This window comes from Colobus angolensis, unplaced genomic scaffold (genome assembly GCF_000951035.1).
Source record: "Colobus angolensis palliatus isolate OR3802 unplaced genomic scaffold, Cang.pa_1.0 Scaffold84, whole genome shotgun sequence".
Classification (NCBI taxonomy): domain Eukaryota; kingdom Metazoa; phylum Chordata; class Mammalia; order Primates; family Cercopithecidae; genus Colobus; species Colobus angolensis.
Window position 1 is genome coordinate 3320179 of NW_012122265.1, and position 15967 is coordinate 3336145.

Below are 15967 nucleotides of genomic sequence, written 5' to 3' on the forward strand. Positions count from 1 at the left end.
GAAGGTAAAAAGAAGAGTATGAAGGTGGTTTGAGGAGACTACGTGACATCGTGGTGGGCTGGGCTCTCCGAGCATCGGGCTGTCTCAGTTTCCCCACACGCTCACGTTCATCTTTACGGAGAGATGTGTCCCAGGGGATTTGCTGAGAACTGGCCACGCTGCCCCATGGAGAAATCCGGGTGGAATTCCTGATTGCTGTTACTGAATCAGAAAAATCATGTGGCATTAACCCGAAACACAATGACAAACCCGTATCATCCCTGGAATAAAATGATGCTCTCAATTCGAGAGATGAGGAGGAGGGTTTAATACCAACTTTAGTGCAAGGTGTCCCAAGAAGCTCCACCAAGAGGCGGAATCTTCAAAATAGACGGTTCACATATTTGACTTCCCACAGGGTGTTACAAGATGCGCCACTCAGACCTGCAAGGAACTCCGTTTCCTTTTTGCTTTCTTAGAATTCCCAGGAGCCTTCTGGGCATGGTTTTAGTAGCTCTCTTTACTTAAGAAATGTAAAAAGTTCAGAAACTGAGTCAATGATGTCTTTCCCCCTCATTCACATAGGGGACGGGGACATGAAGATACCCTACAGAGCTCCAGGCTGCCTTGCCATCCCATATTGAGCACTCAGTTCACCCTCTATAGCCTGTTGATGGCGATGCTGCTGCACCAAAATGCATTTTAAACTCAGGAACCGTCCAAACATCTCTCCCTTCATCTGCACCTTTTCCTCGACTCATGCAAAGACCCCACAGGCACCAGACCAAAGACCCAGCAGGACGGGCATGCACTTGGCCTTGTCCCTCACTGCAGCTGTGCTCCGCGGCCAGCGCACACCTTGAGGATGGCTCTCTGCAGGCAAGGACCAGGCCTTAGTTATGTTTTCCTAAGAGGACCTGGAACCTGGAATGGCACCTTGAGCCTGCCAAATACTCTTTACTAAAGCAGGGGCATGGTGAACACGACCATTTCTTATCATCTGGCACAGCTCCCAGGGGATTAGAAACCTCCACTTTCTCTAAGCCAACGAAAATGTGCAGTTGCTTCTGGTGGGCTCCAGCCTCACCTTCCTGCCACCCCTTCCACAGGGATGAAAGGAATACCTTCCCAGAGGGCCCAGTGTGACACCTGACACCGAGGTGTTCATGAGACAAACGGGGAAGGAGGAACAGGAGCCCCACACTTATGCTCTGAAATCCCAGAGACAACATCAACTGATAAAAGATCTCAACAAAAGCACAAACAAATGACGGGAGATAAGTTGACAACTAAGAAAAGATTCTGAAAAGTCTTAAAATGCTTGCAGATACAAAAAACAAAGCACAGGATAGAGCCCCGTGAAGTGCATTGCAGAGAAGACAAACTCAGGGGAATAAAACTGCCAGAAAAAAATGCAAATACACGAAGACAGTGATGGTTAGAAAGAAGATGAAAGATAAGGCAGGCAGACACAGACATGTCGCTTGCCAGCCATCGAGGTTCCTGAAGAACAGAACGGAAGCAAAAGAACAAAAGCCTTTGGAAGCAGAAAATAGGTCAACTTTCCTGAAATAAGAAGACCTGAATGTGAAGTCGAAAAACCTTACAGGGTATAATAAAAAATGATGAGAACCCCCAAGCCATTTGCTGGAGCTACTGAACCTCCAGAGTCGTAGAGACATCCCACAGGCACCTCGGCAGGAAAAGCTGGTTCCTGCAGAAGCAGCGCTAAAATCTGGTTGGCCACAGATTTCCTTTATGGATTTGTTTTATTGCAAAATATGTTACGCAAAAGAGTACGAGGGCACACATGTGTAATTCAAGGATATTAAAATAAGTCCAGTGCACGCAGTACCCAGGTGAAGGAGCAGAGCATCGCCTGGACCTCCGAGCCCCCAGCACGTGATGCTCTCTCCTTGGAAGTGCTCCCCGCAACAGATCTCGCCTATCTTTGTACTTCAGCCTAGGCGCGCTGATCTGGTCTGCTGTGTCCCCACCCGAACCTCACCTTGAATTGTAGCTCCTGTAATTCCCATATGTTGCGGGAGGGACCCGGTGGGAGAAAAATTAACCACAGGATGGTTTCCCCCAAACTGTTCTCATGGTAGTGAGTCTCAGGAGAGCTGATGCTTTTATATTGGGCTTTCCTTTTTGCTTGGGTCTCGTTCTCTCTTGTCTGCTGCTATGTAGGATGTACCTTTCGCCTTCTGCTGTGATTGTCAGGCCTCCCCAGCCACATGGAACTGCGAGTTTATTAAAGCTCTTTTTCTTTATAAACTACCCAGTCTTGGGTATGTCTTTATCAGCAGCATGAAAACGGACTAACAGGGTCTCATTCTGTCATCTGGGCTAGAGTGTAGTGGCACGATCAGGGTTTGCTGCAGGCTCAGTCTCGTGGGCTCAAGTGATCCTCCCACTTCAGCATCTCAGGTAGCTGGTGTTGGGAACAGGCCCCCAAATCTGGCCATAAACAAAATCTCTGCAGCACTGTGACATGCTCGTGATGGCTATGACGCCCAGGCTGAAGGTTGTGGGTTTACCAGAATGAGGGCAAGGAACACCTACCTGGTCCACCTAGATCGGAAAACCGCTTAAGGTGGTCCGGAACCACAAACAATAGCATGCGCGATCTGTGCCTTAAGGACATGTTCCCGCTGCCGATACGTAGCCAGAGCCCATTCCTTTGTTTCCTGTTTTAGTTAATCTATAATCTGTAGAAACAATGCTTATCACTGGCTTGCTGTCAATAAATATGTGGGTAACACTCATTCGTGGCTCTCCACTCTGAAGGCTGTCAGCCCCAACTCCTACTCCACACTCTGTATTTCTGTGTGTGTGTGTCTTTAATTCCTCTAGTGCCGCTGGGTTAAGGTCTCCACAACCCAGCTGATCTCGACAGCTGGGACCACAGGTGCACACCGCAATGCCCAGCTGATTTTTGTATTTTCTTTGGTAGAAAGGGGGTTTCACCATGTTGCCCAGGCTGGTCTTGAACTTCTGAGCTGGTCTCGAATCCTGAACTTCTGACTGCTTTAGCCTCCCAAAGTGCTGGGATTACAGGCATGAGCCACCACGCCTGGCCTTTCTTTTGGTCTTCATGAGTATCTTAGCTATTCGTGGCCTTTTGCTCTTCCATGGAAATACTGGAGCCGGTTTATTGAATTTCCTGTTCAGATTCTTATGGAAACTACACTGAATCCATAGATCAACTTAGGGGAGATGAATGCGTTTCACACTGTGCCTTCCTTTTCACATACGCAGGCAATCTCCATTTAGCTCAGTAGTTGTTAACGCCCTCCCATAAAATTTTATCATTTTCCCATACGGGGCTTACACATCTCTGGGTATAGTTATCCATAAGCACTTTGGCTGCTGGAATAAACGGTATCTTCCTTAAAGTTACACGTTCTGACTGAATGTTGCTGGTAAATGAAAGGAACCTGACTTTTGATTGGTTTTATCATCCAGCAAACTTGCCAACATGTATTGTTAATTACAATACGGTTTCAGTCTAGTCCTGGATTTTCATTTGATCCAGAATAATGACCTCTGTCCTTTAATCAAATTATTGTATCCATTTTTATTTGTAGTGATTACTGACAGATTTATTCTCTCTTATGTGCTATCTCTGAGTCCCGCTTTTTCTACTGGACTTTTAAAGAACTCACTTCCTTTTATCCTTCATTTGGAATTATTTCATTTTTTCCTTTTTATTCTTCTTTTCTTCTGCCTGCTACTTTGACAATCATATGTTCTGTATCTTTCCTTTTAGTGGTTACCCTAGAAAATTTATGTGTATTTCACCTAAAGTCAAAAATTAATCAGTATCTTTACCCTCCTACAGAGCATTGCCCTAATTTACATGCACAGCTGTGCAGCGATTTAGGGCTGGCCTATTTTCTACTACATACTAGACATGTTTCGTATAGTCCCGTTTGTTTACACATATCCACAAATTTATCAATATCTTTTTTCACCAATCCTTTTGAAATTTTGAGGCTTCTGCTAGAATAATTTTCCTTCTGCCTAACGTACACGTTCAGAATTTCCACTGAGTCTTTTAACGATAAACTGTTTTTGCTTTTGTAAAAATGTCTTGATTTTTGTCCTTGTTCTTAAAGGATGCGTTTGCTGATTCTAACATTCCCGGCTGCCGGTGACTCCCTCCTCGGATTTTTTCCAGCCACCGTCTCCTGGCTCCAGGCTTCGCCACTACGAAGCAGGAGTTGCTGATCAGATGAGGAAGCAATGAGTATGGGGCCCCAGATGTGGAGGACAACGAACAATTGTTCCGAGGGCACGATGACCTCCACAAGCACAATGACCTCCTTCCGTGGCTCCCACAGTTCTACCTCATCCCCAATGTGGCCAGCACAACCCTATAAAACCTCCCTCCAGTCCCTGCCTCTCTGCAGACAGCCCCTTCTCTCCTGTGCTGCCTGTTGCAATCTTGCAAAATATCTTCATAGTTTCTCTAATAAATCTGCCTGTCTTCACCTACAACTGTCTCGGTAAATTCCTTTACCGCCTGCACCATCGGCCCCAGCTAGTCCATATCCCTGACACTGCTGAGGTAGAATAGGGTCTGGGGGCAGGGAACCTAAGCACTTCCTAGAACTAAATTAAAGGAAAAACCCCAGCTTTCTAAGACCAAGTAAATAACTTTGTAACTAATTCAGACAGGAAACACCTCTTTATTTGCATAGTGAGTACCCAAGTAAATAACCTTGTAACTTCACTTCAGCCTCTTTATTGACATGGAGCCCACACCAAGTAACCAATGGGAAGCCTCTAGAGGATATTTAAACCCCAGAACAATGCCTAACCGGGCCCTTGAGCCGCTTGCTGGGGCTGCTCCCACCCTGTGGAGTGGGCTTTTATTTTCATTCAGTCTCTGCTTTGGTAACTTCATTCTTTGTTTGCTTTGTTTGTGCTTTTGGTCCAATCCTTTGTTCAAAATGTCAAGAACCTGGACACCCTCCACCAGTAACACCCCCATGATCCGGACCCAAGGCTACACACAGCAAAGGTGCTTAACACGCATCCCGGGAGCGGTCCGGCACCCGACTCACCGACTCCTCGACCACGGGGTGAACCAGCGTAGCTCGCGGTAGTTGCCTTCATTGGCCAAGGCCATCTTGGGTCTTATGAGCAGGATCTTCCTGCAGGCAGGGGAACAAAGCCGTGCACACCGGGCTCCTGAGATGAACGTGCCACTGGCGGTGGCCACTGCCACCGAGGGGCAAGGTGATGCCCTGTAGAGTTGGCTCAAGAATGGGGCCCTGAGCAAATCTCTCTCCTTCTCTGGGCTTCCACTTTCTGTCTATGACTCAGGTCTCCACGGCTGCATCCGTTCCTGACCCTCACAGTGAAGCAGCTAAGCCCCAGCAGGTGTGCACCTCACCAGCAGCTGGTGACCAGGCGCTCCAGGGAACTCGCTCAGCAGGACTGGCTTCCAGGCCACAAGGACCTGTGTCCCCATACCCCCACCCTCTGCATCTCTCTCTTTCTGATACCTGATGATGCCTGTCTCGGTGGTGGCTGAGACCCAGAGAAGCAAAGGCACCTGGGTCACCTGCCTGGTGCATCGGCCCTGACTAACCCGGGCACCTCCAGAAGCAGCCTCCCAGCAATGGGTCCCCAGGGCAGCACCCTCGGCTGAGAGCCAGGGAGAGGCCCCAGTCACCCTCCCGGGAGGTGGGGGCAGGGAGCCTACCTGTTGAGGAATATCACTCTGCAGTTGTAGCGGACGTTTCGGTGCATTACAGGCCTGCAGGAGAGAGGGGAGGTATACGCATGTCTGCCCAGTTATGAAAACACAGAGCACGCGGAGGCAGCGGCTGCAGCTCTGGAATCATGCATTTTACTTTCATATGAAGCTCCGTCCGATCCCTTCAGAGAACTGCAAGGCTCTTCTGTTGGCACCCTCAAATCAAAGCTAAAATGAGCCGAGATGGTTCTGCCACCCAGGCAGCACTGACTCTAAGCCTAGAGGAGCTTCTTCTCAATGAACGGCAACTTCTTTCCACCACAGGGTTCTTCCCTCTCCTCCTGCAATGTTCCAGCCTCTGCTGCCTCCTCCCTTTCTCCCTCCAAATTGCCTTGTGCTAACCTGAGGGATCCACTTTCCAGCACTTGTCCGCCCTGAGCTCATTTCCACCCACCACCTGGGACAGGTGGAACCCCTCCATTCGCCACTCGGGGCCGGCCCTTTCTCAGGACTGGGCCTTGGCTTCACGCTCCCATCACCTCGCTGACACCCTGTCATCTCCCACTGCAGATGAGGGGATCACAGCAGGAGAGGGCGACCTGGCTGGGGACACTCGCACGGGGACCAGAGTGACCCGACAAGAGGCTCTGGCCAGAGCAGGGCAGCACAAGGGAAAGATGACCCGGACAGGGGCGCTGAGAGGACACAGTGTTGGAGAGAAGCACAGGCGCCTGCCAGGGGTGTGATCCGACCGCAAAAGTGTTTCGGGGGAAGAAAAACCAAACGTGGATGGTGTGGAGTTCCGATTCCAGCCTTGCCACTGGCTAAGTAACTGGTGTGAACCCAAAAGTATCTGAGACAGGTCTCAGTCCATTTAGAACATTTATTTTGCCAAGGTGAAGGACACATACCTGACACAGCCTGAGGAGGTCCTAACTACACGTGCCCGCGGTAGTCGGGGCACAGCCTGCTTGTACACATTTCAGGGAGACAGAAGATGTCACTCAATATATGTGGGATGGGCACTGTTCGAACTGGAAAGGCAGGACCAACTCGAGGGGGCCGCGGATGGGCTTCCAAGCCATAGGTGGATTTAAATGGTTCTGATCGGCAATTGGCTGAGTTATTATCAATAGAAAGGAACGTCTGGGTTATGACAGTGGGTTGTGAAGACCAAAGTTTTATGATGTAGATGAAACCTCTGAGTAGCGGGCTTCAGAGAGAACAGACTGTAAATGTTTCCTATGAGACTTAAAGTCTGTGTTGATGTTCATGCTGGTTGGCTCTTCCAAAAGGGAGGAGGGGAAATGAGGCCTGATTGATCCCCGATCACCCCCGACTCCCCGTCATGGCCTGAACCGGGCTTTCAGGTTAACCCTGGAGGGCCCCTCTGAGAGAACCAGTTCATTCAGAGGGTTGGAAGGGCCTTAGGATTTTATTTCTGGTTGACACCAGCCTCGACTCTTCCTCCCAAAAATGGGGATGAAAGGGTAAGATGCATGCAGGGGCACTACTGCCCGTCCGTGTCCTGGCTGCGGCCCCCGTCCTGGCTGCAGCCACCATGAGCAACTCACTCCATCATGGCTTCTGTTCCTCTCCAACGTGTTCTGGACCCAGGACCCCACCAGATCTCACGTCCACCTGTAATCCCCAGCATTAGAGATGGGGCCTGGTGTGGGCAGAGTTCTCATGAATGGGTTGGCACCATCCCCTCCGTGTTGTTCTTCTGACAGTGAGTGAGTGGGTTCTCGTGAGATCTGGTTGTTTTAAGAGTGTGTAGCAACTGGGTGCAGTGGCTCACGCCTGTCATCCCAGCACTTTGGGAGGCTGAGGCAGGCGGAATACAAGGTCAGGAGTTCAAGACCAGCTTGACCAATCTCTCTTGACCAATCTGATGAAACCCCGTCTCTACTAAAAATACAAAAATTGGCCTGGTGTGGTGGCGTGCACCTGTAGTCCCAGCTACTTGGGAGGCTGAGGCAGGAGGATCGCTTGAACCTGGGAGGCAGAGGTTGCAGTGAGCTGAGATTGCACCACTGCACTCCAGCCTGCGCGACAGAGTGAGACTCTGTCTCAAAAAGAAATAAATAAATAAAAATAAAAAAGTGTGTAGCACCTCGCCCCTCTCTCTTGCTCTTATTCTTGCCATGGAAGATGCCTGACGAACAAAAACTTATTCTCACTTAGACAAAGTGTGCCCAGAGTGTGAGAGAAATAGATGTTTTAAATAAAATACGAGCCCTCCGTGAATATCTGATCTCTAAGTGGAGTAAGTCACCGGGACAAACTCAGAAACAAACTGAAGCAGATCAGGGCGGCGCTTTCACCACGTGAACGTTTTACCAGCGGACACGTAAAACAATGTTACACACCAAACGGCGCGCCGGGAGAAGGATTTTTACCTTACGTGGGAAAGGACTGACATGTTTCACGGGTCAAGGACTCAAAATAAATGAGACACAAGCAGTTGTAGGCAAAAAACCAGGTAACTCTCGAAGAGTGTTACGAACAACCAACCAACAACAAAAAAAGTTCAGCTCCGTAAGTGAGCAAAGCAAATAAATAAGACAGTCGTTTTAAAAAAAGTATTCACCACTCTGTTTCTTTATTTTGTTTATAAAGGCGAACCCCTTGTAGGGCAGAACTAAGGATGGTGCACCTGCAACCACAGAGGGCGGGAACCCAAATCAGCACCCTCTTCCTGGAGGACCATTTGAAGAAACAGTGCAAGATGGAAGTTATCAATGACATTATGATAAAACTCTTGTTTTGTTCATTGGAGCCTCCAATCCAGAAAAACGCTAGATTTCAAAAGAAAAAAATACCTTCAAATATGATGGTTACAATTTTTAAGTGTAAAAAGTAGAAAAATGTAAAGAGGATTATAAATTCAAAGTCAGCAGAGGAAAAGTTTGAGCAAAAAAGAACCAACAAAAGACAAAACCCAAAAAGAACCAGCCTGGGCAATATAGCGAGACCCTGTCTCTACAAAAAATTAAAAAAAAAAAAAAAAAAAAACTAGCCAGGTGTGCTAGCGTGCGCCTGTAGTCCCAGGTACTCAGGAGGCTGAGGCGGACGGATCACTTGAGCCCAGGAGGTCGAGGCTGCAGTGAGCCAGGATTGCACCACGGCACTCCAGCCTGGACAACAGAGTGAGAATCTGTCTCAAACAAACAAAAACAAAAAAAAAAAGAAAACCTAATGAGTAGAAAACTTGGTGCAGTGACTAGAGTAAGTCCATGTGGTCGGCTGACTCTCAGCCCCTCAAAGATGTCCCCAGCCTAAATGCTGGAGCCTGCAACTGTGTTTTGTTACCTGAGATGCTGCAGGGGTGATGAGGTGACAGGCCTTGAGATGGGAGATGATTCTGGACAATCTGGGCCAGCTAGCATAATGGCAAGAGTCCCCATAAGAGGGGGGGTCAGAGGAGGAGCTGTGACAACAGAAGTGGGGGTCGGGGTGACGTCACAGCTGGAAGGGGCCATGGGCCAGGGAAGCTAGAGAAGGCAGGGACACAGATCCTCCTGGAGAGTCTCCGGAAGGAACCAGGCTTGCTGCTGACCCACTGACCCCTTGACTTCTGACCTTCAGAACCATTAGATAAAAGACTGGGGTTGCTTGTGTGTTTTGTGTCCATGGTAATTCACCAGAGCAGCAAAAGGCAACTAAGAGAGTCCATGGGACCAATTAGCACCATCCATGTGAACAGAGCCTAAAATTCCCATCCATGTGCTGCTTAGAAGAGGCCCCACTCCATAAATGTCATGGTGAGGGTTGGATGCGAGTGGCGGGAGAATATGAGCCAGACAGATGCCAAGAAAGAAGCGAGCCAAGGTGCCACCTCCATGCCGGATGAGGCAGGGCTGAAGGAGACGTAAAGGACTCGATGCAAGGCCCGGTGACGGGGGACAGCAATGCAGAGCACGGCAGACACCAACAGAGCATGTGCAGAGGACTCCACAGGGGACAGCTATGCAGTGTGCGGCAGACACCAGCACAGTGAGTGCAGAGGCCTCCATAGGGGACCAGCTGTAGAGAGTGCAGCACAGACACCAGCACCGCGCACACAGACGCCTCCACAGGGGACAGCTATGCAGGGCACAGCACAGACACCAGCACAGCATCCTCCATAGGGATCGGCTACGCAGGGCACAGCACAGACACCAGCACAGCACACACACAGGCCTCCATAGCGGACCAGCTGTGCAAGGCACAGCACAGACACCAGCACAGCATCCTCCATAGGGACCGGCTATGCAGGGTGCAGCACAGACACCAGCACAGCATCCTCCATAGGGAACCAGTTATGCAAAGCAGGGCTCAGACACTAGCACAGTATGTGCAGAGGCTTCCATAAGGACCAGCTATGCAGGGCACAGCAGACACCAGCATGGAGCATGCAGAGGCCTCCATAGGGATCGGCTATGCAAGGCACAGCACAGACACTAGCACAGCGCATGCAGAGGCCTTCCTTGTGGAGCTACACATACACAGCCTAGGCCATGGGAACCATGTGGCGACATGTGGACATGGAATGAGCCCCAGGACTCCCCATGATGTGAGTCAAGCTCTCTGCATGCAATGGGGTGAACGCTGCATTCCCCTTTGTGTGGAGTCTGCTGATGTGTGCACAGGACTCTCTGGAAGAACTGACACATCCTGCTTCCAGGAGCTACCTCCTTGCAGGGGAAATGAGGTGGCTTACAGGGCTGAGATAGGAACAAAACCCACTTTTCAAGCATAAGGCCTTTGGTATCCCTGGACATGTGGACGTTCCACACCCTGGATGGAGGCCGGTTGGGTGGGTCATGCCCCTGAGCTTACCTTTGTCCCGGGCTTGCCCTTCCACACTCACACTGGCACTTACATCCCCACGTCGCAGATGATGTCCTGAGTGACGGCAGACTCCAGAAGGGCCGCTAGGACTTGAAACGAGTGCAAGAGGGTGTCCGACTCGTAATAATGATCCCAACATCCGTAGCCGCTGCAGAGAGAGTGGGAAGGTGAGCTGCAGTACAACTCAGGTAAGCAGGGAGGGGCAGGGCCTGTGGGCCCGTCCAGTCTGAACGTGTCTGGGGGCCGGGGCTCAGCTGTTTTCTCAAAGCCTTCCAGGTGATTCCAGTGAGTAGCCAGCGTAAGACCCACTGCCCCAGCATGATGTGCTTTACTGAATGGCCCCTGCTTCTCTCTCTGAGTTTTAAGTTACTACAAAAAAAACCTCTCATATCAGGAAGTGCCTGTCCTTGGGTTTCCTTTTAACCATTAATGTGGCCCCAATGACACTGACTGACAAGAGAAGAACCCCAAAGAAACAAAGCTGGACCCACAGAAATCCATTCTTCGGCAAAGATCACTAATGACCATTCAGAAAAGCCACCCACAAAGCTACCCCGAGTTTCTTGCTATAGATGCTTGTAGTCGGCTGAATGGAGGACCCCAAAAAGGTCTGTCCACATCCTAACCTCAGAAACCTGCCAATGCGACCTTATTTTAGAAAAAGAGTCGCTGATGTCACGAAATTAAGTGTCCCAAGATGAGATTGCCCTGGCTTTTGCAGGTGGGCCTAAATCCAGTGACAAGTGTCCTTGTAAGAGAAAGGAAAGGAGAGACAGGGAGAACAGGAGGAGGCAACGTGAGGACGGAGGCAGAGATGGGAGCAAGGAGGCCACAAGCCAAGGAGCACCTGGAACCACCAGGAGCTGGGAAAGGCAGGAGGGACCCTCCCCAAGGGCCTTTGGAGGGAGCCAGGCCCTGCTGCCATCCTGATTTTGGACTTCTGGCTTCCTGAACTGTGAGAGAATACATTTCTGTTGCTTTAAGCCTCTAGTTTGTTTCTATCTGTTTCGGCAGCTGCAGGAATTAATTCAATAAACCGTGGTGTCATTAAATGGGAAGGCTGGGTTGCTTACTATTGGGGTTCCCATAATACAATATACAGCATTTGTAGAACACTTATAACTCTTCAAAAAGTTCTCCTTTCTACTACGCATCAGCCTGGAAGGCACACTTCAAACGCCCAGCAAACCTCACAGCAAACGCTCGCATAAACCCCAAAACCGGCAACTGTGATTTTCAGTATCTGGGAAAGCACTGCTCTCTGTCCTGGCTCTGCTAAGAGGAAAAGCCCAGTTTTCAGATAGAAAAGGTATCCAGGAGATGCCCCAGTAGGGAACGGAGTCCTGAGATGTCCGTTCTCCTCCAACGGATCCCTGTTCGCGGGTTTTCATGCCCTGTTGGCGTCCTGGCCCACATGTGAAACCAAATAACATTATAACACCACACGTTCCTCTGCGTGGCGTCCAGAGACCAGAGGGCTCTCACCCCTTCGATGGGCCAGCAGCTGGAGGAGCAGTTTATCGCAGGGGCTGGTCGTGCCCGGGACTATTTGGGTAGCAGCCATTCCTTTCCAAAGCCTCCAGCACTGTCTCAAAGGAAACAGCTGACCTTTCTAGGTGAGAGGGTCTCTGGTCCACGAGTCAGCCTGCTCTAGGGCCACTAGGCCCTCCCTGTGTATCAGGTGCTGGACCCCTAACCAGTAAGAACAAGAGGCGGTGTGCTCAGTGAAGTGACGTCCCTCCTCTCCTGCCTTGGTTTCCTCTTTGTAAACTGTTGGGATATTTCATAGGAGCCTGCTCAGCAGGTTGTGAGCTATGTAGAGCCCTGCTCAGCTGGGCCCCTGTCCCTGCTGGATGCACATATTCCATCCCAGGGGCCTTTAGTTAGACATCCTTCCACTTTCAAAATGAAACAGGTCCATATTTGGAGGAAATAGAGAGGTGGATGTAAGTTTTATAGAAGAGAGAGACTAGGACGAAGAAAGAAAAGAAGACTTAAACTCTAAGCATCTGGGCCACATCAGGCCAGGGGGACTGGGCTATCACCACTGCAGCTCTTCCAGGGCAAGCAGCAGACAGGACATGAGGATCAGGCTCCTGGACCAGCCCTGGAGAGGTCAAGCTCACGAGATGATCAGGCCTTGAGTCCGGCCCAAGAGAGGATCCAGCCATGGGGCCAGGAAAGGATCGAAGCTTTGTGACCTCAGACAACCCAGAATCCTAGATCCTTTGGCACTTAGGTGAAGAATTTCTTAAAGAATCAATCAAATGAAGACAAATTAAAGAACAAAGTAAACATTCTTGGATATTATGGGAGAAACAGCCCTATTTGAAGGTGGGATTCTAAGGAGAGAAATCAACCTAATAAAGGAAAGGAAGTTGGAAGGACTTAGAGAAAGACGCCTCTGGACTCACACAAAACCTCCTAAGAGAAGACAGTTCCTGCTCACTCTAAGTCCAGAAGCAAGAACACACACTAAGGCAGGAGACAAAGACTGAAGAGGGACTTCCAGATTCCACAACGGGTCAGGGGCCTAAAGACCAACGGGAAACTAGCTGAGCACAGTTGGCAGCGGACATCCAAAATGAGAACGGACTATCGCTTACAAGAGACCTACAATGTGGCTACTCATTTTTGTTTGTTTTTTTTTTTTTTTTAAAGAAGAGACAAGAAGGGAAATAAGCAATCCGTTTTCCTGATTTTTACAAAAAGGCATATAAGAAATGATTTATGCTTGTTCTGAGATCACGGAATGAAAACTGAAGATATCTTGGTCCTCAGGCTGTTATAACAAAACACCTTGGACTGGGTAATTTATAAGCAACAGAAATGTATTGCTCACAGCTCTGGAGGCTGTGATCAAGGTGCTGGCAGATTTGGTACCTGGTGAGGGCTGGTTCTCTCCTTCTCTGTGTCCTCACGTGGTAGAAGGGGCCAACGAGCTCCTTTGGGCCTCTCTTGTAAGGGCACTAATCCCATTCATGAAGGTTCCACCCTCATGACCCCATCACCTGCCAAAGCCTTCATCTCTTAATACCATCACCTGGGGGTTAGGTTTTAACATATGAATTTTGGGGGGATGCAAACATTCACACCACAGCAAAAGGGCAGTGGTAACACAGAAACAGCCCAACTTTGAAATTGGCCTTGATCCCGTAAAAGTCAGTTCCTTTAATTACTCAACATGGGAATCTAGACTTATTCAGCCTCCCTGGGCCTGCTCTTGCTCAGGTGTTCAATGGCATTAACCAGGTCCAACAGCAGGTGTGGCGTGTCCACAGCTCTCAGGACTGTCCCTGCTCCTTCCTTGCCTTCTCAGCTGGGGAGAGCTGATGCGGCATCGCTAGCTGACCACCCCAGGGTGTCTGTGTCTGTTCTCACCATATTTCCAGCTCTGGGCCAAGCCTGTATCTTGCTCCTCTGTTTTTGGCAATTTCAATACCTGTAAGTACAGACAGAAAAAGAAAATGGGGCAATTTCAGCACCTATACATTCAGAGACAGATGAAATAACCTGCTGCAGTAGGTAGGATAAAAACAAAATACAAATAACAAAAATGCTCTGTGCCTTCCCAGACCGGATGCAGTCAGGCTTCCTGTTGACAGCCTGGCAGCAGAGGGCAGCATACACCTGTATACACCTGCACCTGCCTATACTTGCATATGTCTGCTTATACCTGCAGAAAATGAGAAACAGGGAGGGTTTGCAGGCCTGACCCTTAGCACCACGGAGGAGGCGGAGGAAGAGGAAGAAGTCACACCCTGGTAGTTTATCAACACGGAAATGCCCAACACCACCTAGAGGAAAAAGGACTTGAAGGATTACGATCCAGCAGTGGTGCCACTGTCAGGCGCCATCGGCTTACTGGTCTTGGGCAGCAGCTTCCAACAAGCATCTAGGGAGGAGAGGCTGGCAGAGTGTAGACTTAGCTCTAGTCACCCAGCCTTCTTCAGTCCAACTGGATTTGCTCTGAGCAAATGAGGTGAAAGCAGGTTGCTATTTAAAAAAAAAAAAAAAAAAAAAAAAAAACACTGGCTGTGGTGGCTCATGCCTGGAATCCCAGCACTTTGGGAGGCCAAGGCAGGTGGATCACTTGATGACAGAAGTTCAAGACCGGCCTGGCCAACATGGTGAAACCTCGTCTCTACTAAAAATACAGAAATTGGCCATGCATGGTGGCAGACGCCTGCAATCCCAGCTACTCAGGAGGCTAAGGCAGGAGAATTGCTTGAGTCCAGGAGGCAGAGACTGCAGTGAGCCAAGATGGCACCACTGCACTTCAGCCTGGGCAACAGAGTGAGAGTCCATGTCCAAAATAATAATAATAATCATCCAGGGTACAGGCTGATAAGATGCCAGCTCTTTAAACATTCTGTTTCTATTGCTCCTGGCAAAGGCTCTCGCAGTCAGCAGACCAGTGCAAGACAACCTGCAACCTGACCACACCTGCAGGCTTGCCCATTTAGGTGCAGGTAATAGTTTAACTTTTCATCCTCCACGGTGCGTCCATATGAACGAAAATTAGATGGTGACCTTTCAACAACCACACCCTATCTTCCAGGCCACCACGCCCGGCTGATTTTTGTATTTTAGTAGAGGCGGGGTTTCACCGTGTTGGCCAGGCTGGTCTTGAACTCCTGACCTCAGGTGATTCCCCGCCCCCTCCCCACCCAAAGTGCTGGGATGACAGGCGTCTTTTTCTGCTTCCGTTTCTGGGACGCCTTCTCCCAATGCCCACCCACTAGGAAGGCCCACGGGGACCCAGACCGTCAATCTCTGGTCTCTGCACACCATACCCGCCAGGGGGCAGCCATTCCGTCCAGTTTAGATATCTCCGAGGATGGGCAGCTCAGACCCAGCCACGGGACCCCAGAGATATCAGAACACGGGTCCATCCCCAGGCCTCCCGCCTAAACCGCCAGACTTTTCTTAACCGTGCCTTGTATGTCGCTTGTCCCCAAGAACTATAAACACTCACTTTCCGAGGAGGACCTGAGTACGTACCACTGGCGGGGTCATTACCCATTATCTCATCTGATCCCATGCCCAGGGCCGCGAGTTGCCCAGGGCAAGGCTGCCACAGTGCCCCCGCCGCCCCAGACTCACTCTTTAAAATCCTTTGCAAATTGCCCTCGAAGTCCAGGGCCCACTGGTTGAGTGCGCAGGTGGCCACGGTCACCTTCCGGCCCATCCTGGCTGCAGTCTCCTGGGCAGGAGACCAGCGGGAGACAGCAACACCCGGGGCCCAGAGAGATACGCGGCTCGGGCGCAGGACCTTCCGGGTTCCCCGGCCCCGCCCCCTCCCCGCCCATCCGTTGAGGCTCCGGCCAAGGAGAACTGCGGCATCAGGCCCTGCCTACGGATCGCTCCGTCCCGTCTGCGGCGCTCACGACCGCGCCTGCGCAGCGAGGTGGCCGCCGAGTTCGTTGCCCCGTGAAGGGC

General features: G+C 50.2%; 1 protein-coding gene across 1 annotated transcript in view; it reads right to left on the bottom strand.

Annotated features, from left to right (window-relative positions):
* The window catches only part of NADSYN1 (NAD synthetase 1), a 40312-nt gene extending 24408 nt beyond the window's left edge, over positions 1-15904 (bottom strand). Inside the window, exons 1-5 of the mRNA XM_011930120.1 lie at positions 15632-15904; positions 13907-13967; positions 10557-10673; positions 5696-5749; positions 5052-5141 (exon numbers count right to left, since the gene is read on the bottom strand). Of these exons, the coding sequence (XP_011785510.1) occupies positions 5052-5141; positions 5696-5749; positions 10557-10673; positions 13907-13967; positions 15632-15716 (407 nt within the window). The 5' untranslated portion in view covers positions 15717-15904. The remainder of the gene's footprint in view (positions 1-5051; positions 5142-5695; positions 5750-10556; positions 10674-13906; positions 13968-15631) is intronic.
* Between the last annotated feature and the right edge of the window lie 63 nt (positions 15905-15967).